At 41.9% G+C, this 19,559-nt stretch overlaps 2 protein-coding genes across 3 annotated transcripts in view; both read right to left on the bottom strand.

The window, feature by feature from the left end:
* The window catches only part of nbeal1 (neurobeachin-like 1), a 61,635-nt gene extending 54,550 nt beyond the window's left edge, over nucleotides 1–7,085 (bottom strand). For both annotated transcript variants that reach the window (XM_014337308.2, XM_014337309.2), the window contains exon 1: nucleotides 6,382–7,085. In XM_014337308.2, the coding sequence (XP_014192794.1) occupies nucleotides 6,382–6,432 (51 nt within the window). In that variant the 5' untranslated portion in view covers nucleotides 6,433–7,085. The remainder of the gene's footprint in view (nucleotides 1–6,381) is intronic.
* A 4,211-nt stretch (nucleotides 7,086–11,296) lies between these two features.
* Nucleotides 11,297–19,553, bottom strand: stradb (STE20 related adaptor beta). The gene is made up of 13 exons (XM_005933900.3): nucleotides 19,314–19,553; nucleotides 18,840–18,932; nucleotides 18,615–18,681; nucleotides 17,930–18,010; nucleotides 15,454–15,556; nucleotides 15,239–15,360; nucleotides 15,038–15,146; nucleotides 14,762–14,885; nucleotides 14,479–14,650; nucleotides 13,238–13,342; nucleotides 12,878–13,134; nucleotides 12,721–12,763; nucleotides 11,297–12,588 (listed from the first exon to the last, which is right to left on the bottom strand). Exons 3-13 carry the CDS (start codon nucleotides 18,624–18,626, stop codon nucleotides 12,427–12,429), a joined length of 1,290 nt encoding a protein of 429 aa, XP_005933962.1. The 5' UTR covers nucleotides 18,627–18,681; nucleotides 18,840–18,932; nucleotides 19,314–19,553; the 3' UTR covers nucleotides 11,297–12,426.
* Between the last annotated feature and the right edge of the window lie 6 nt (nucleotides 19,554–19,559).

Here is a 19,559-nt window from a genome sequence, read left to right as displayed (position 1 = left end):
CTTCATCGTGCAGGCCTCAGGTGAGGCTGCTTTCCAGGTGCTGGACACATTAAAACAGCTGGATTACCCTGAACAACATGTCTGAGAGCATCTGGTCTACCTGTCTGTGATGTAGTGTGACCGTAAGGCAGCTCAGGAATGTGTGTGTGTGTGTGTGTGTGTGTGTGCGCGCGCGTGCGTGTGCATAGGGGTCCACACTGCACGAGGGACGTCTGATACACCCTGTTAGTGACATCAGTGTTATGCCAGAGATATTCATAGCATGGAGGGAAAATGAGAAGCAAGAACTGCACCAGGGAAGAAAGTTAGCCTGAGGGAGCAAACTTCACGGAGCAGCTCATTCAGTAAACCGAAGCCTGAGTGCATGAGCTTGTCAGACTGCGTGAGGTATGGTGTATGCACATGATTATGTGTGTGTGTGTGTGTGTGTGTGTGTGTGTGTGTGTGTGTGTGTGTGTGTGTGAGAGAGACAGCAGAAATTAGACTGGGTAATCTACTTGACCAAATATGTGAAAATCTGAAACCTTGCACCATTTCCAGCTTGACTCTTTTGCTTCCTATTTCCACCAATGCTTTCACTGCATGCTGATTCCCATAAGAGCAAGGGTTTATGCAAATTACTGGCATTTGCTCCAATCCAGTGAAAAAGCAGGGTGGTGTGGGGTGACATCACACAGGATGATGGTTCTGTGAATCCCCTGTGTTGTGGACAGTTGAAAAAGAGAGTGAGGACTGTTCCTCTTAAGTTACCAGAGTCAACTTTAAAGCCACAGGAGGGTAAAATGTTCCCTGTGCTTGGTTAAATCAAAAAGGCTTTTCTGCAGCACATAATGACCTTAAGAGCGGAACTGGCACGATTCAGGAATCTGCTAAACCCTCCACAGTCTGACAAGCCCTTCTGGATAAAACACTGGCGAGAGAGCAGAGCTACTGCGCCACTGTATGCCGGCAGCCATCAGCCGCTGCTGGGGGACAACACTATGGCACGAACCAATGACAGTCAGCGAAGAGGATCGCTCGTTACATAAGCATCTTGGCTGTTGTCTGCGACCTCTCTGCTTCACTATAACTCAGAGAAGCAAACTGGAGTTAGTCTGCAGATTCTCATTGAATGCATACAACATAATAACTGACATCTACCAATACATTAATTTAGAAGCTTTAAATAATGAATACCATCAGTACTTTTCAAACAATGTAAATGTAATCATACAGACTAAGCTTTTACTATGTTTCCCAACTATTCCCTACTAGCAATATATAATGAAAGGTCAAAGATACAGTAAGCATTCCTTTGACCTTCTGACTTTAAGGTAAATATTATTTTACATAATAGTGTTCAAAACTTTAGAGTGCACAGCCTGAAACTACACTGGAGGACAAAATACTACATTCTGCCCACCTATACTTCCCTAAATACTGAAAACAGCACCAAATGTGCATCAATCTGTGGTAGCAAATAGTCCTAACAATTGTTATAAACTACAGTCGACAACCGTTTCAGGAAATGAATGAAACAAAACAAAAACACTATAAAACACACATTTGTCATTCAACAAGGGAAAACAAAGGCCAGTATACCAGCAACATATGGTGCTGAGTGTAACCTGAAGGCACCTAATTTATTATTTGTTTTTTCATAAATTACCCTACCCAAAGAATAAACATGATGTATAAATAGATAAAGCTGTGATGTTGTGCCTGTGTTCAGATATGGCTAATATGACCTGGTACATACACAAACACCAACTCCTGCACACTTCTCCACACTGGAACTGATGCTACAGCTGTTCAACCAACAATTTCTGACTTCATCAGTATGCCAAAAGGCCAGCTGCCACTTCTGGCTTAAAGTGTATTCAAAAGTAGTTTTATAATGCCATAAGTCAAACTTCTAGGAGAGACACACGTCTGTCTAAACACAAAATTGCCTCTTCCTCTTTCAGTACCAGGAACCAAGTGGTCAGGTGAATGATAATGATTCAGAGAGAGATAATCAGAAAGCAGACATCTGACTGACAGAACAGGACGAGCTGGTTCTCCCAATGGAGCCGAGGGCTGGTTGTGTTGTAAAAGTTTCTACTGTCAACACCACTCACCCGAATGACTCTTCCTTAGACAACAGTGCCAGTATTAACCTCTGACACTAAAGGCTGCCATGACTCTACTGTTGTCAGTGATTAACCAGGCAAGGCACATGAAAGAGGTGTGTATCAGGATGAGTACACAAATATGACAGATGCCTCCAAAGTCATCTAACTGAGTCACATAGTCAAGTTTCAGGAGTAAATACAGCATTCAGGATAATCATTAAGTCTTAAAAGTGTTATAATATTGCAAATTACTAACTCTATGATAAATTGCATTATCATTGAAAGTTGAATTAGAGGTTATTATAAAGTTTAAACTATAGCTTAAATGCAGTACTGTGTGTTTTACTAGCATTTCTTTGCAAATTAGGCAGTTGTTTCATGTATTAATTGTTTTTTACTGCTAATGTTTAAAAGGACTCCAACCTAATTCGAACAGTAGATTTTCTCTGACGCTCTTTGTTGCCTCTAACAGCATGTGGTCTGATTTCAATGTCAAGGACTTGAGTCAAATTTTCCATGAAAATCCAAAGAATGTGACGTTTATGCTTATTCCCATTGCCTTACTCTGGCTCCCAGCACAACGACTCAACACAAGCTCCACATACAGACAACAAAACAAACACAAAGGCTGTGGCATCAGATAGAACTTAGCTAGTGACACCGTTAGTGAGAAAGCAAACTAGGTTTAGCCAACTAGCTGCTAGTTAGGCATTATGTAATTTGTGTGAATTTGCAGATAAGTTAGGTGAAATTGGCTATAAAATAGCTATATCTATGTAATGAAGCCCATCCTGGAATTTGGCCATCAGGGGAAAGTTGGTTAGCGTCAGCAGAGTGTTCGAGTCAAACTGTTTGGTTTTCAGGACCAAAGCCTGATGCCCGAGTCATCTTTCTGGCTAACGGACAGTTGTAGCTTAAGGGTCAGAAAAAGGAAGTTAATGTGGAAGAGATTTAAAAACAAAACAAAACAAAAACTGAAATAAATAAATGAAAAATTTATCCTGAAGACCACCAAATGACATAGGCTGTTGTTGGACAAAACTATTTAGAGTTAGAGACCTATAGTTCTCTGTAGTGACCTCACTCCTGAGTTTATAATCATTTTGTAAATCTTGCTTAAATTGTTTTTCAGAATGGATCTGGAATGGATGTTCTTTGGGTAATCACTTGTCAAATATAAGATGTTAGCCAAAAGAGGAGCACTTTCACAGTCAGAGCTGCACTTCTTCATCCTAGGGCTGGGCCATATCATACCGTTCATGGTAATACCGGTATAATGTTGGGCAACGACCAGAAAATGAAATATCACGATAGAATATGGGTAAAACGCGCGTGCGCAGTGCCTTTGTTTTCATACGCACATGGCGAAAAAGGCACGGCGGCGACAGAGAATGAGAAGGGCGAAAGTGGATTGTTGAATGAAACGGATGAACTAGAATTGGTTTGTAAAAATGCTGCAACTTCAGTGGTGTGGAACTGGTTTAGCTTTCGTCCGTCAGATACACAACACAGTACTATTTTTGGTAGAGCATGCTAGCGGGCCGTCATTATTACCGTGTTTTTTGGTAAATACGGCACACTTAAAATCAATCATTTGATTTTTCTGAAAATCGACAGTGCCCCTTATAATCCCGTGTGCCTTATGTTTGGATTCTGGTTGTGTTTACTGACCTCGAAACGATTTTATGTACACGGCGCTCGAAAATGTTTTGGTACGACTTTGCTAAGCTACGAACCTGCACCGCTTGATGGATTGTCGGCGCATTACGGCTATCTTAGGCAGGCGCCTCGCGGAGTGATACATACGGTGCTTCAACATAATATTACTTGTGTGTGTATAAGCTCTTTAAGTTTTGTGGATATTATACTTGGTCATGCTGAGGATATGTCGGCCAGTTTCTACTGGAAATGCTTTTTGGTTAAACTGTCAGCAAGGAATTTGCATTTGTACTGTTACGTTTTTATATAACTTTAATGCAAAAAAACAGCTGCTTGTTTAAGTGAAAATACATCTTTTGTTTTTTGCACTAATAAAATTGTGGAGTTGTAAAGTATTTTGTCTAGTGTCAATTATCGTCAGTTATATCGTTATCGCAAATTTTCAAATCTATATCGTGATAAATATTTTTGGTCATATCGCCCTGCTCTACTTCATCCTGTTTCTTTTTTTTTGTTTGTTTGTTTTTGTGTAAATAAAGATGGCGTCAGGGGAAACACTCATATCAAGGCTTCATAAATGGACATTGGGTGACATCACAGTAGCTACGTTTTTGAATCTTTTATACTGTCTCTGGGCTAATGTGTAGCGCGTTCTCATACCTCAGCTGGTCATCTTCAACAAGCTGTTGCCATGCTATCACTGTGACTAGCAAAGTCATATATGAGTTGAAATGGCAGTTGGGGATGTAAATGATGTAAAGTCATAAAGTTAAATAGTATCGACTTTTCACATTGAAAGCCAACATGGGGGCAGTCAGTCACCCAGCTAGATGTAACTTAGCTACTTAACAAGTGCCTACCTGGTTGCTTCATCCAAGTCAACCTTGTTCTTTTACTGATACTTAATATACACACAGCTGGTCTCCTAGCTTTTGGAAAAATACATGAATAATAATCAAAGGCAGACTTGAGTGTGTCCACCGTTTTGGCCAATAAAGGTTTGAATGAACTGCCCGCAAAGACCACTTCGCTTAGCAGCCATGGGTGTTATTAATAAATTAATAAGAGCTCCTTTAAGATCAGGCGTCCTACACCATTTCATAAAGGAGCGCAAAGCTTTTGCAGAGCTCACTGAATAAAAACAAGGACAGAGCACCATCTGCCCTTCAAACCGTTTAAGATTTTCTAATGACCTGCAGAAGCCCTGAAAACAAGGAAACTGTTTCGCTACTTTGCAATGAGAAAGAGTTGGGAAGAGAAAGTTGTGATAAGAGGCCGGTCGTAGTTAACCACTTGGTGGGACACAGTGTGGCTGGTCTCAGAGCTCAGACAAGAGTCAAGCCTCAGAAAGAGACATTCCTTGACCAATTTAGACCATGTGACTAAAGGCTAGACAACCCACGCACCCACACACCCACACACAGACCATATCATTAAAATGGTCTGCCCCTTACTGTGTAGATCTCCCTAGTGTTGATTTAACAGGCTCTGGGCTTCAGAGGTGTCCTTGTCAAATAGCATTAGTATGAATGCAAAGCTCCAGTGTATCCCAGCATTGTAACAAGATCAACAATGATTCAATTCACCTGTACGTGCACATGTATATCATATATATTAGAATGCATCTCTCGCCACATCTCTTTTGCTTCATGCAGACATAAAGATTAGCTCAGTGGACTCTGGCTGAAAGCCAGGCTCGAATGAAATGATCCTTCCCTGCAATATAATGCTCAGTCAATGCAAAGAAAAAGTCCTGCTAGAGCTAATGTAATGTATATGCTCACTTTTTCACAGGTGACTGCAACAATCTCAGAGACCCCAGGCACCCAGCTCGCTGTTATTAAACACTCTGTGTGTGTCAGCATTCAAATGCTTTACTTTTCAGGATGAGGATTATTGGATGTCGTAATCTAAAAATAAGTGTAACAGCTTCACAGCCCTCCACACTTCTCAGAGGGATATGCACGGTGCGTTATTGTGAGGGATTACTGTGGGAGGTAGGTAGTGTGACTGCAGCCAGGCTCACGTGAGGAGCGGCTCAGGCAGCCCGTTTTGATTGGACGGCAGGATGCGCGCATGCTTTATCACAGGGTGAATTAAATCTTGCCAAGAGCTGACTCAAAGGGTGCTGTCTCTACTCTGGCGTGCCTTCATTCATCTCTACTGGTAAAGTAAGGGAGCATTAACAACATATCACGACCATGATACATTTAAGAATGCATCCTCGCTGGGGTTGAATTTAACATTCATTAGAAACCACATCCACCTGACGTTATGACAAAATTTGTCCTCAGTGAATTAATTATTCATTTATAAACATAATGTGTCTCGCTGCAATAATTCCTTCAGGATCTACAAGCAATTTCATTAGTCTGCTTTTTACCGCAATGCACTAATTGTCTTTGCCTTCAACCTGTCTGTCAGCACAGGCTGTACTTTCTCATAACCACAGCCTGTCAGAGCAAATGGGCTTAATCTGTTGCTAGACTTCAAAAAACATAAATAGCATGAGTGAATAACCCCCCCCTGGCAATTGCCAGGGAGGAAATGCCCTCACTCGGTCCATTACTTCACACCAATGACATTTCCACAGGGGAAGTGTGTGTGTGTGGAAAAGGAGAAACCTTACCTTGGTGCAGTAGAGCATCCAGACTTCATACAGTCTCTCGTTGGATGCCATGGTGCCAGTGAGGGGCACCCTCGGGCTGCGGTGTCCACAGAGGTCACTTCCCTGGTTGCTTCATGGTTCCCCGTCATGAGCTAAACGGCTTCATTGCTTCAGTGCTCATGACTTACCAACTCTGACAAAGGTGTGATAGTCCTTTTAAAAAGAGTGGGGAAAGCTGTGCAACGTGTTGAGGCAACAGCCTGATAGAGGGAGACTTTTAAAAAATATATTCCATGGCAAAGGAGAAATGTGAAGCCCCCGGAGTGCAATAGCTGGAATTTCTGGAGCAGCTGGGCCTCGACTCCCACTTTTTTTTCCCCCTCCCGGTTCTTCTTCTTGGAGGTATTCCCAGCAGCGTTTGCGCTATGAAGGATAACAACACAGACAATTGCATATGATGGAGGCGGATGTTTGGTCACTGTAAGCCAAATGGCAAGGCTATCGACCGCAAGCAACAAAATACTTTCAGTAACGTTACTCCCTGTGTACTTTGAGCAGCCCAGCTGGCTCCGAGCTCAGATGTACTGTGGCGGTCAACTACGCGACAAAACACATACATATACACATGCCTATTTTCTACTGTGTGCTCTTCTGATAAGCTGAATAACTAGCGTATTCCGTACAGTCTCTTCGGCCACCCTGGGCAAACACTGCTGTGTAGTTAACCTTACCTGACCAAGCTCGCTATAAGCTAGCTGTCTGTCAAAAAAAAAGCCTTTTTCTATTTTTTAAGCCACCATTTCTCCTCCTCCTCATGTGACACAAACGCTTCATCCGCCAATGCCTGCCCGGCTACAGAGGGTTCACATGAAAGTAATAAACCGATAAAAACACCAGAAATGAAAATAGACCTATCGATAACTTGCAGACCGCTCACCTGTGCAAAGAAAAGACCAACTGTCACTGACACCGTTTCCAGGGTAGTTGGTTTTACGTCCAGCGTCCGACAACAAGGACGCACAGCGACTTCCTGTGGACTAACGCTTTGACTTATTTCAAAAATAAGAGTCGACTGATTTCTATAAAATAAACATATTTTATTTAGCTCCAAAATTTGGAAAACACCAGTGTTACAGCTGCCAAAACTGTAAACACCTTCATAATCAAAATGTCATAAATAAAGTAGAATACTTTAATGAAACTAAAATAATTACACATAAAAAGCTAAATATAACACTATAAGGAGCTTATTAAGTTTATATGATGTTTATTTCAAGGGAGCCACAATTTTACTCTCCCTAAATGGAGGGTTGTGGTCTATCTTGCTGTCATAGTAGGCATATAGTACCATTTAGGAAAGTGTAATGGCTCGAAATAACAACATGTTCCTATAGTTATAAGAACGAAAGACATGCCTAATATGTAGTCCAAAGCAAAAGCAAGTGTAAAAAGGAATATTGTAATATTGTACTTTTATTAAACTAGACTTTACTTCTCAGTACTTCATATACTGTGTACAGTATAACAAGCGTAAAAGGGGATTTTAATTTGGTGGGGGAACCGGATAAACAAGAGACTGCAGCGTCTAGCACGAAAATACAAAAACGAGCCACTCGAAGGCGTTCATGAAGGCAAGGGTGTTTTTTTTTTAACTTATCGTTTAAAAATGAAGCTGTTAAACAGTGACGAAATATGCTTCTGATGTATATGACACTATTCAGAGTATTTGCGACAGTTTTCACTCACTTACGTTGTCGATGTGGACCTACGTGGTTGCTAGGGGTTGGGTTACGGTCTGTTTGTTTTGATATTCTATTGCCGCCCAGTGGAGCAGAGGAAAACTACAATTTTCAGACCTCTAGAAATGGTCATATGCAGAAAGAATTAATATTGCCGCTACTACTACTACTACTACTACTAATAATAATAATAATAGTAATAGTAGTAATAGCAATAATAATTGATGTTCCTTCTGTCACTTAAATGCGTCGTGGGGGGTTAATGAGTGAAATAAGTATTGGCTACTCAAGCAAAAATGAGTTATTATTGGAGGAGAAATCCTTGTTAGCAAGCACAACTCTAAGACGTTTCTTGTAGTTGGTCGCCATGTTTGGACACATCTCATGAGGGATTTTGGCCCACTCCTCTTTCCAGAAACTCTCTAAATCCTTTAGGTTTCCTGGCTGTCATAAACTTAAAGCTTTGGCTCTCTCCACAGAAAATTCTGCATGACTGAGGTCAGGCCTGAGGCCACTCCATGACCCTAATGTGCTTCTTTAGCCACTCCTTTGTGGCCTTGGAGGTATGTTTTAGGTCATTGTCATACTGGCTGAGGGAAGGAGGTATTCATCCAAGATTAAAGAGTACATGGCTCCGTCCATTTTTCCCTCAATGGATTGAAGCTGTACTGTACCCTTAGAAGAAAAACAGCCACAAAGCATAATATTTCCATTTCCGTTGACTGTGGGAATGGTGTTTCTTGAATCATAGTCACCATTTTGCTTCCTCCAAGCATTTTGGTTTTGTCTGACCACTGATCATCTCACCAAGCTTCTTGCTGATGGTCTTGTAGCCCATTCCAGCCTTGTGGAGAACTACAATCTCGGCCTTGACATCCTTTGACAGCCCTTTGTGCTTGCCCGTGGTGGTGGAGAGGTTGGAATGGAAAAATGGATCCTGTGGACAGATTTGCTTAATACAGTGGTTCCCAAACTTTTTTTGCTGGGCCCCCCTTTGTTTTACAATAAAAATGTTCGCGCACCCCCCTCCCGCGCGCGCGCACGCACACGCACAAACACATCCTCCAACCACACACACCCATATTTTGCTCCATTGCGGTTTATTTCACAACTTAAACATTTAGCAAACAATTAAGCAAATACAAGTAATCTGCAATAAATTACAGGTAGTAAGAAAGTAAACTACTAACTCTTTTACGCTACGTCCGCACCTACACGGGTATTTTTGAAAACGCAGCTGCTTCGTTCACACGTAAACGGCGTTTCCAATCACCGAAAACGGAGATTTTTTTTAAAACTCCACGTGGACGAGGAATACAGAGTTGGTCACCAAAGGTATGTGCCTTTTTTCACGTCACGCTGTGCGCAACGTTATTGTTTACATGAGATGAATTGCAGAATGGCAGATAGAGACAAAATACTGTTACTGTTAATCTGACTATCTACAGGTTTTACATATACACACGCAGTTACTGTCCCTCCATTTAGAAAGGCAGAGGCGTCACGGTGTAATTATTTTACGTGTAGTTGTTTTTTTTCCTGTGTAATAATATTCAACATTGCTATCAATACATTTTTCAAAAAATGCCTCTCTGTGCAAAATGGGTTTAAAAACATAAACAACTGTGGGATAATGTTTGTCCCTGATTTGAAGCGAGGGAACAAATCGTGGTAGGATCAGCCTGATATGTCAGGAGTAGTTAGTCATTACAACAAGTGTTTGTGAACTAAAAATCAAGAATGTGGGATACTGTTTGTCCGTGATTTGAACAGCCCAGTGCTTCTCCCGATGAAGGGAAAACCAATTCTGCAGGGGAGACCTACCTTGGCACTTGTGTGCAGGTGAAGCCAAAGGGAAGATATGCTTCACCATATTTTCTAGTCTTTGGCTTAGAATGAAGTTGGTTTGGAAACATATTCAGCCATGCTTCATCTCCTGCTTTGCGTTTGCTTCTTACTTCTGTAGCAGGGGGGAGTATCCCACTAGGTTTATATCTGGGACTCTCCACCATTTGACCTTAGAACTGAAGAAGCTTCTCGGATGAGAGGTGAAACGTCTTCAAGTAACTTAAAGAAGTCCAGACGCTTTTCTTTGCAAGCTCCTTTGACTACAATGACCTGGATGACTGAGAACCTAGACTTCTGTAGCTTGTGCATTGCTGGGAGTCTCTTCCTGTTAAAAGGGAGTCCTTTCTCCTCACACTTGCCAAGCGTCCCTCCAAGATGATCAGCAGAACATCTATGAGAGAGACCTGTTGGAGTTCCCTCTAGTATTGTAGTACCTACCTAACTTTGAGAGAGCATTGCATATAATAACAGACCACTTTGCTACTCAATTTTCTTGAAGTTTGAAAAATAACCATCTAAATTTATTTGTTAGTATTAAATATGTCTCTCACAACGTAATGCAGCGTACTCACATTCAGAAAGCCATGCAGGCACAGGGAGAACATGCAGACTCCACACAGAAAGACCGCAGCTGGTAGGTTTGACCCACCTGGGACCTTGTTGCTGTGAGGCAACAGTGCCAACCATCACACCACCAAAAGACAAAAACTGCAAAAAGATTTATGACCACAAGTTGGCAAAACATTCGGTATCATTTTATAACACATGTGTATATATAAGGCTCATACAGCTACCATATTTGATCTGTACTGTAAGTCACAGTTTTCATACACAGTACACTTAATCACAGTTACAGAGAGATCACTGTATTCTAAATGCACGGTTCAGTAAAACAGAAAGGCATTATTGGAGAAGTGGTCATAGAGCACAGTAGAAATGTTCTTTCCATGATTGGGACAGGAAACTTTGTTTTTCTATTTCTACCTGTGGTTTCTAACTACTACATGGAACACTAGATATATTCTATTGCTCATGTATTCTATTATTCATAGCACAGTCCCCCCCCCCCTTCCCCTCCCGATTTATGACAGGTTTTAAGGATACTATACAGGAACTCTATGTGCATATATGTTCAAGCCTACAGCAGGAATGTATTTACACAGCTGATTGTGGATGTGTTGTTTTGTTGTTCTGCTCTTTAAACAATGTAACCTGTGGTAAAACCAAAGAGTTTAATTTTTGAATATAAAAAAATAAGTATATGTCAACAAATATATATATATATATATATATATATATATATATATATATATATATATATACATATATATATATATATATACATATATATAGAGGGAATAACCAAGGCCTCAATTTAAGAACTTTTCTTAAAATTTGGTGTCAACAAAACATTTAATAAAGAGTTGCCATGAAACAAACTAGCTCGCTACAGGCAAGCTAACTGGTATGCAGACTAATCTTTTTTTGGCTGTACAGTATTTTTTACGCTTTGGCAAAACAACCGTTAAAAGCTTGCCGGATTAGATATTAGCAGTTTCTGTTTGCATGAGTATAAAGGCAACTTCTACTGCCTTACTTTGTCACTGAAGAAAACTTGAACATTTCTAACACAGATGAATATATATGCACATATGTTTAAATCTCACGTAGTGTACCTTTCACTATTCACAGTCTAAAAACACAGTGCCTTAAAGTGGACCTATTTTGTTTTTTTTCTATTCTTGGATTTGTATCATGTTAAAGTAATACCGTCATCCCAGGTTGTGAACACAGAGGAGTTAACGAAGGGCAGCCAGTCAGAACAAAATAGGCTTAAGTAGAATGGAAATGGTCAATTTTAGACACAACATGAACAGAGGAGTAGCACAAAAGCCCAGGATGAGACAAATAAGGGAGACTTTGAACTGTGAATCATGCAGTGGAACTCTATGGAGCTGTAAAAGAGCATAATAGGTCCACTTTAAAGAAAATTCAACACAAACATGATATCTTACAAAAAGTGGTTACTATTAAGAAATAACTTCTTGGTTGTACCAGAGTCACCCACCTGAAAGAAAAAATGCAAACATGGATATAACATTTTAAAAACAACAAAATGCGCACAAACATATGCACAACTGTTAACAGGGGGGGGGCTTTTATCTCAGAGGAAGTGCGTGATTATTAGCAAGCAACTTGTTTTTTTCTTATTCCTTTCGCTCGCTGACGGCCCATTATTATCGTTACTATAAAATCAGAGCAGCTTCTTTGTTCCAGCACTTTCACAATTGCCTCACCACTCTGTGACCCAAAAAGTCGCTTCCAAAAAGCATAAAAAAAAGCTACAAAAACAATTTAAAAAGGCTCAGAGAGTTGGGTTAATAATAAAAATTAAAAGCACAGTAGAATTTGGCCTCATTGCTTTTCTTTGATTGTCTTGTGTTTGGCTTGCTAGTCAATGGAAGTGTAGATGCTGCAGTTAGGAGAAATCCCAAACGGCCTCAGTGGAGTCGGCGGTGGCTGACGCTGGAGTGTGACAGGAAGGGGTGGGGGGGCTGGATACTGGAGGGTCCTCAGGACTGGCGAGGGGCACTGCTGGGTACATGAGACTGAGGAAGGAGTCACTGGTGTGCCTCTTCACCTGTAACAGAACAGAAAGTCCCTGCTCAAACATCAAGTTTTCAAAATAAAAGCCTACTCTTTTAAATTTATTGCCTTTGTTCTGTTTTTGGAGTTTTGCCTTCAAAGAAGACGTCCGACTGAAGAAACCCACCTGCTTGAAGAAGGTGTGGGTCAGCAGCTCAGATGCTGATGGCCTTTGGAAGACAAACAGAACCAACACCAGCATTAAAGTCTGTGTGTCTGTGCTGTAAGTGAATGTGGTTGTATTTCTTTTTAATTCCATCTGACTGCTGATTCACTGAAATCACCTGCGCTCAGGCTGCTGCTGCAGACACAGCTGGACCAGGTTGTGGAGGGTGGCAGAGTGGTTTTTGGGTCCGGGGCTTTGAGGTCGGTCCGTGGGAGGAGCAGTGGTGCTGTGCGTCAGGCTCCCCGTGGCCACACTCTCCCCAATGCCGGAGTCCACCCCAGAGCGCGACACCTTCAAACCCCCCAGCTCTCCAAGCGGGAAGGGAGCCACGTCCAGCAGGCAGCAGTGGGAACCGCGCAGCTTCTGAAGCAGCATCTGAGTGGCAAGATTCACACACTGACACAAACTATAGACAACGATGTCAACATTTGTGTGTAGCTACACATTCTTCTAGAGCAGTTTGGGTATAGCTGATTACCTGAGTGGGTGGCATGTCCTGGAAAGGCACCCTGCCGCTGACTAGCTCACAGGCCACAATGCCCAAACTGTAGATGTCTGACTTGACTCCATAACCGTGCAGGTCCTACTGAGGACAACACCAAAAAGGAGACGTATAACAGGCTAAATTTTAGTTAAAAAAAACAAACAAAACAAAAGCGAAAGAAAAAACAAACAAACATAATTTTTGATGATGTTTTTGATCCAGTATTTGGTCCTCTAAATACTGTCATCTAGCACAGAACCTTCAACCATCCTACTGATCAGCCAATAGGAACAAAACTCGGCTTAAATGGAGATGGAATTAAAAAAAGAGCATGTGTGTAGGGTGAGGAGCCCTCTTACACACACATACACGTTTGTTTGGCTATTGTTGTGTGGACTTTATATGTAGCCACTTTGACTTTGACCACTGGACTATCTTGGTGTTTAGAAAACAAGCGAGGAGCTCACTAATGAAGTGGCATGCTCACCTGTCCTTTTTAGGGAACATCTGCAAATTTTAGCTAATAAAACATATGTTTACAGTCTTCCCAAAGTGCTGCACTAGTAAGATCTGATCTGATATCCTTGTGTTGGTGTTGTTTCTGCATCATCATTGGTCATTTTAACTGACCAATCATGTTGTCTGACTATTCAGTTAGGATTAGCCAAGAAGTTAGCTAATGCTATTAAAAACCCAACCGCTCGTGGCAGATGGCCCCGCCCCTCCCTGAGCCTGGTTCTGCTGGAGGTTTCTTCCTGTTAAAAGTTTTTCCTTCCCACTGTTGCCAAAGTGCTTGCTCATAGGGGGTCATATGATGGGTTTTTCTCTGTATGTATTATTGTAGGGTCTACCTTACAATATAAAGCGCCCTGAGGTGACTGTTGTTGTAAGTTGGCACTGTATAAATAAAATTGAACTGAATTGAAAAGCCATCATTAGCAAACCTACATGAATAACCTAAATTTGGCTAACAGGAACCTAACTTGATAATATTTGTATCATATTGTATAAACTAATAAAGAAAACACCAGAAATCATTTGTTCCAGAAGAGAATTTTCTATAAACAAAGGCTCCATACAATCGTATTGGTCAGATGCAACGTTTAACAACACCAACATAGAGACATGACTATTGCATTATTTTAAAGTATGAATCATGCAAGGTATGGCAGAGCAAAAATCTGGGGAGCTGGGGATGTGCAGAATTCACTTTGAAGGGGAAGCATGACACCGACCTGTCGCAGTAGTTCAGGGCTGAGCCAGGGCAGCAGTGCCGGGCTGTGGTGGGGCATGTCGAACACGGTCCTCATCCTCTTGCCCTCACGCATCATACTGTAAACACTGTGGAGCCCTGAGAGGTAAACACGCCCCTCCCCTGACAGCAAGATATGACTGGCCTTCACCCCTCTGAGAGGACAGATACAGGTGTAAAAAATACACATTACAAATACTCTTCCCCTTCTAACACATATGTTGTCTTATAGTTTAGCTTTATAGTGTCTTGTACATTCCACTGACCGGTGAATGTAGCCCATCCGGTGCAGGTATTCCAATGCTTTGAGCACACCGTACAGCAGGTACGCTATCAAGGATTCACTCATTCCATCTGGGAAATATGTCCTCAGTAAAGTATCTGCAGAACCTGCACAGCAAAGCAGAGGGAGGAGACCAGTCGAACAGCTAATTATGGAGCTAGTGCTAGAATTATAAAAATCACAGCACAGGAAAAATTAAAAAAGCCATGAAAGCTTCTACATTAGGATAAAAAGCTGTGGATGTGTGGTTGTGGCTGACCGTAGGCCATGAGCGGTGTCAGGACCCACAGCTGGCAGCAGGAGCTGAAAACCAGGCGAGAAGTCAGCAGGTTGGGGTGACGGAAGAGACGGGACAGCAGTACCTCATTCTGGGATTTAATATAGAAATATCCAGTGGATAAAGACACGTGTACAACCGCGTATATCTCAAATACATGACAGCATGTAGGGCTGCAATCACCATGAGCTGCAGAAGCTCCTCCTCGGTGCACTCGTCCAGGTTGGTCTGTTTGACGGCCACCAGCTGGCCAGTAGGGATGTGGCGAGCCATGTTCACCTGGCTCAGATTATTGAAGCCCCGTCCTGTGACACGGTGAGTTGGCATGAAGTGAATTGCACTGCTATTTTTTTTTTAAGATCTTTAACTCATTTTTATGCTTGGATGTGTGTCCTTACCCAGCTCTGATAGTAGCTGGTAGTGGGCCGGCTCGGCCGACAACCCTGTGATGTCATCGCCACCCGCTGGGCCCTGCAGAGTGTACTCAGAACCGTCACAGCTCTGCAGAGACGTACACACAAACAAGGCCAGCAGAACAAAAAACAAACATGATTCAGGAGAGATTACACAGATTAAAATGTACAGGAAATCATCTGCGACCTTCATCAGTCCTGACTGTCTTCACATTTGGCTCCTCACTCTCAACACTATATGCTGTTTCTGTCATAACTCGTGCAAAGTCTAAGGTTTTTTTGGCAAATGGCTTTTCAAATAGTGCAGAGGTGCCACTATGTATTTAAGAGGTTAAGAAAAGTCATGCAATACACAAATTCCCCAAATAAATCATTAGTGTTTATAAGCACAAATGTGTATATGTTGCTAACAAAATTAGTTTGTTGAAGATTTTATAAACTTGCGAGTCTTATTAACCTTACGGACATGTAATCGACACAGACTGTATCCTGTTCTCTGGTGCTTATGAAGCAGTGTTGGTGCTGAAATGTGGAACAAGCCTGATGGAAAGACTAAAAAGCTTTTTGACTGAACCATTTTATCCTGAAAAGTCTGACTTTGAGTGTCTCTTCATATCTAAGGTATTTAAATCACTGTGATAGTCCATCAATATACAAAAAACAGCAGACTAAAATACTAAAGAGAGGAATCCCTGGAAGTATGTCTGTTCTGTTTCAGATGACATCAGAGTTTAAGCACTGAATAAAATCTACCTTTGTTGATACTAGCATGCCTAAACAGCTATGCGAGAGAAGATAAATAAGGCCCGAGGGTGTAAAGTCTCTGAATAACAACAGAAGTGTATGAGGTCAGCAGGGACGGAACAATGGTTTATCCTGGAACACCACAGCTAAAGACATCAAGTACATGTTGTGTAGTAAAAAATGCAACAATTGCTTTGAAAAAATAGAGCAAATCAAAGTCAGTCTTCACAATTTACAACATTCATTACTTTGTAATATTTGAAAGCATCTCTTCTGCAAAAAAGAATCATCATTATTCTGTTATTTTCACTTTTTCCTAATTATTTCATTTAAATGTAAATTAAATGCAACGATTGCCTGATTCAAGCAATCCCATCTTTGCATACAACTAAATATCTGTAAGGTTTTAAAAGGAATGCAGTCGAGCCCAGAGCAGAAGGAAACATTCATTTACATATTTGACGAGTCTCAAATATGTTTACCGTGAACACAGCACCGATGTGTTCACTGAACATTTTCCCACTAATTTCTGTACTGACTGCACTGAAATTGTTCCAGTTGTGTTCACAAACTGGAAGCAAGCAGCTAATGTAAAATAATACCAATGGGCAGGATTTCCTCCTGTCCTCCTCCATTTGTTGGGCCACCAGCTGCCACTTAACCCTACAATCTTCTCCATCTACAACCTCAAAGGAGATGAAGTGTCACAGTGACATTGGGTTTCTATTTTGCTCCGCACTGTGTGAGGTGGCTGCCAGCAGGTGGCGCTGTGACACAGAGAGGAACAAAGGGGAGGGAGTGAGGGGAGGATGCTTGGGAGTATTAGTGATGCAGAGGCTTTCTGGGGATGTCTGTTTCACAGAGACACTTGCATATGTCTTGGACTGATTTCAGGGATACACACTCCACCCCAGGATTTACTCTGCATCAGCAAGAGGAAGTGATATCACACATTAGCTGTACATTCATAATTATTATTAAGTTGCTAATAATGCATATTAAATATAAAGTACTCAATACAGAAGAAAGCATCTAGACAGATATATATATATATATATATATCTCCATCCATCCATTCGCTTCCGCTTATCCTTTTCAGGGTCGCGGGGGGCGCTGGAGCCTATCCCAGCTGTCATAGGGCGAGAGGCGGGGTACACCCTGGACAGGTCGCCAGTCTGTCGCAGGGCCAACACAGAGGGACAGACAACCATTCAGCGCTCACATTCACTAACCTAGTGGCAATTTGGATTTCCAATTAACCTATCCCCACAAGCTGCATGTCTTTGGACGGTGGGAGGAAGCCGGAGTACCCGGAGGAGAACCCACGCAAACACGGGGAGAACATGCAAACTCCACACAGAAAGACCCCGGCCTGATGTTGGAATTGAACTCAGGACCTTCTTGCTGTGCGGCAACAGTGCTAACCACCGTGCCACCGTGCTGCTTTTATATATATATATATATATCTACAAGGATAATTACATTGAGACCTAATTTTTCTAATCTTTCATTTTAATTTCAAACTTCAAAGAGAAAAAAATTAGGTTAGAAATTAGCATAATAGGTCATCTTTAAAATGATTTCATTCTCTTTTAAAACTGTCTTTAACAAGACTGAGTAAGTAATAAGCAGCTCCAGACAGGTGACAAATGATAATACGATGAAAGAGCATCAGTGTGACGCCTGTCTCCATGCTGACAGAGTCTTGGCTACTGACCAGGAACTGGTGGCTGATGTCCTCATAGCGCTCCTCTATGTCCATGGGCTGGACCTGAGCGTGGGAGATGCAGGAACAGTCCTAGTGAAGGAGGGGGAGGAGGAGCACATGTGAGACATGCTCTAAAGGAAGAGGAGGAGGAGGAGGGGGGTGGAAAGTGTAGGATGATGTGCTGCCAGGCAGCGCGGGGGATTGGATGGGGTCAGAGTGAAATGAGGCAGAGAAGCAAGCACAGGGGAAGTAGAGGCCATGGAGGCACTCTCACCGGGGCTTTTATCGGAAATGGTGAATGGAGAAAGAGAGTTAGAGTGATGGTAACAGGCAGCAAAGAGGCAGCTTATGTGTCCCAAAAGAGTGAGAGAAGAGCTGCATACATAATCAGATGCACCATTTAGATGTGAGGGATGTGCACAGGTAGCCAGTATTAATATCTAACCTTCTCAGATTTACATGTATAATAACAGGCTGACTGCTCGTGTTACTCACAAACTAACAAAAAACTGATTTGAAATCGGCTGATGCCAAATGCATTTCTGAATGTCTATACATTAGACTGATTGAACTCAGAATGTCCCAGCACCGGCTTGAGACAACTGATTCGTGACTATACAAGTAACAAGGTACCCATTCAGCTACACCAGAGGGCATCAACCAAGCAAAACCACATGCGGAGCGATATTCTTACCAAGAAAGACATGGAGTCCTTTTGGCGATGGCAAAACCACAGACTCGGGCATTCATCCGCTCGCAGGCTGCAGGAGACCGATCGCGATGGAGAGAGAGCAGCAATGTAATGTGAGACACACCGAGAATTTCCCCCCACCACCCCACACCTCCACTAGACTAGAAAGCAGCCAGCAGCAGCATTACATCCAGCCTCGGCCATTCATCCATTCAGGCTGCAGCTTACCTGGCTGCATCAGCTGATGGAAATGGAAAGAGTGTCCCCGTTCAGGAGAGTCGCTGTTTTAGCTTTGGGGAAAACTGAGGGCTGGGGGTGATCCTGGAAAACAGAGTGCTCTGTTATTAACGTCTTTGTTTATAGTTCTTTCTTTCTTTTTTAAAGGTCGTCCTCATGTCATATTTCGCAATCAAACTCATCCCCACTTCAAGGTTACATTCACTGCAGCCATTTCAGTAAAAGCAGTGGATGATTATTATTCTATTGGCGTCCATTAATTAATATGCATGTTAAGCTAACTGTCACATTTTAGCTAGATAATTAGTTGTTGCACGGATTAAATATTAAATTATTAAATATCAGGACATTTATGGGAGCTTTTGTTTTGGTAGCGAAGAACATTCATACAATATATATATTTGGCTGGTTGAGCATTAAAGTAAAACCTGGCAGTTATATGAGGAAAGAAACGGAGCAGCTTACCTTCACCCCACAGCAGCTCCGCGCTTTCACATAAACAAAGCAAAAACACCAAGGACACCCCGCTATGCTGAAAGACTTAGCGTTTACAGCTCACACCGCTCCTTCATTTTGTATAACTTTATGGGGAAAGTAACGAGTTTTACTGTCAATGACAAACCGCAAAATAAGCCACAGCGAAAATGTTTTGAGAGGACTTTTAATTTGACACAGACTGCTGACGCTGAATAAAGACGTCATTAGGCTTAC

The sequence above is a fragment of the Haplochromis burtoni genome, unplaced genomic scaffold (assembly GCF_018398535.1).
Source record: "Haplochromis burtoni strain Fernald_Lab_line unplaced genomic scaffold, NCSU_Asbu1 Contig_139, whole genome shotgun sequence".
Classification (NCBI taxonomy): Eukaryota; Metazoa; Chordata; class Actinopteri; order Cichliformes; family Cichlidae; genus Haplochromis; species Haplochromis burtoni.
Note: the sequence above shows the minus strand (reverse complement) of the source record. Positions and strands in the feature narration are given on the sequence as shown.

Coding starts and splice junctions, on each gene's coding strand:
- stradb (XM_005933900.3), bottom strand. Junction 13,343..14,478: donor GCCCTGAACTACTGCGACAG/GTCGGTGTCATG, acceptor TGTCCTCAGTAG/GACCTGCACGGTTATGGAGT. Junction 13,135..13,237: donor AGGACATGCCACCCACTCAG/GTAATCAGCTAT, acceptor CTTGCCACTCAG/ATGCTGCTTCAGAAGCTGCG.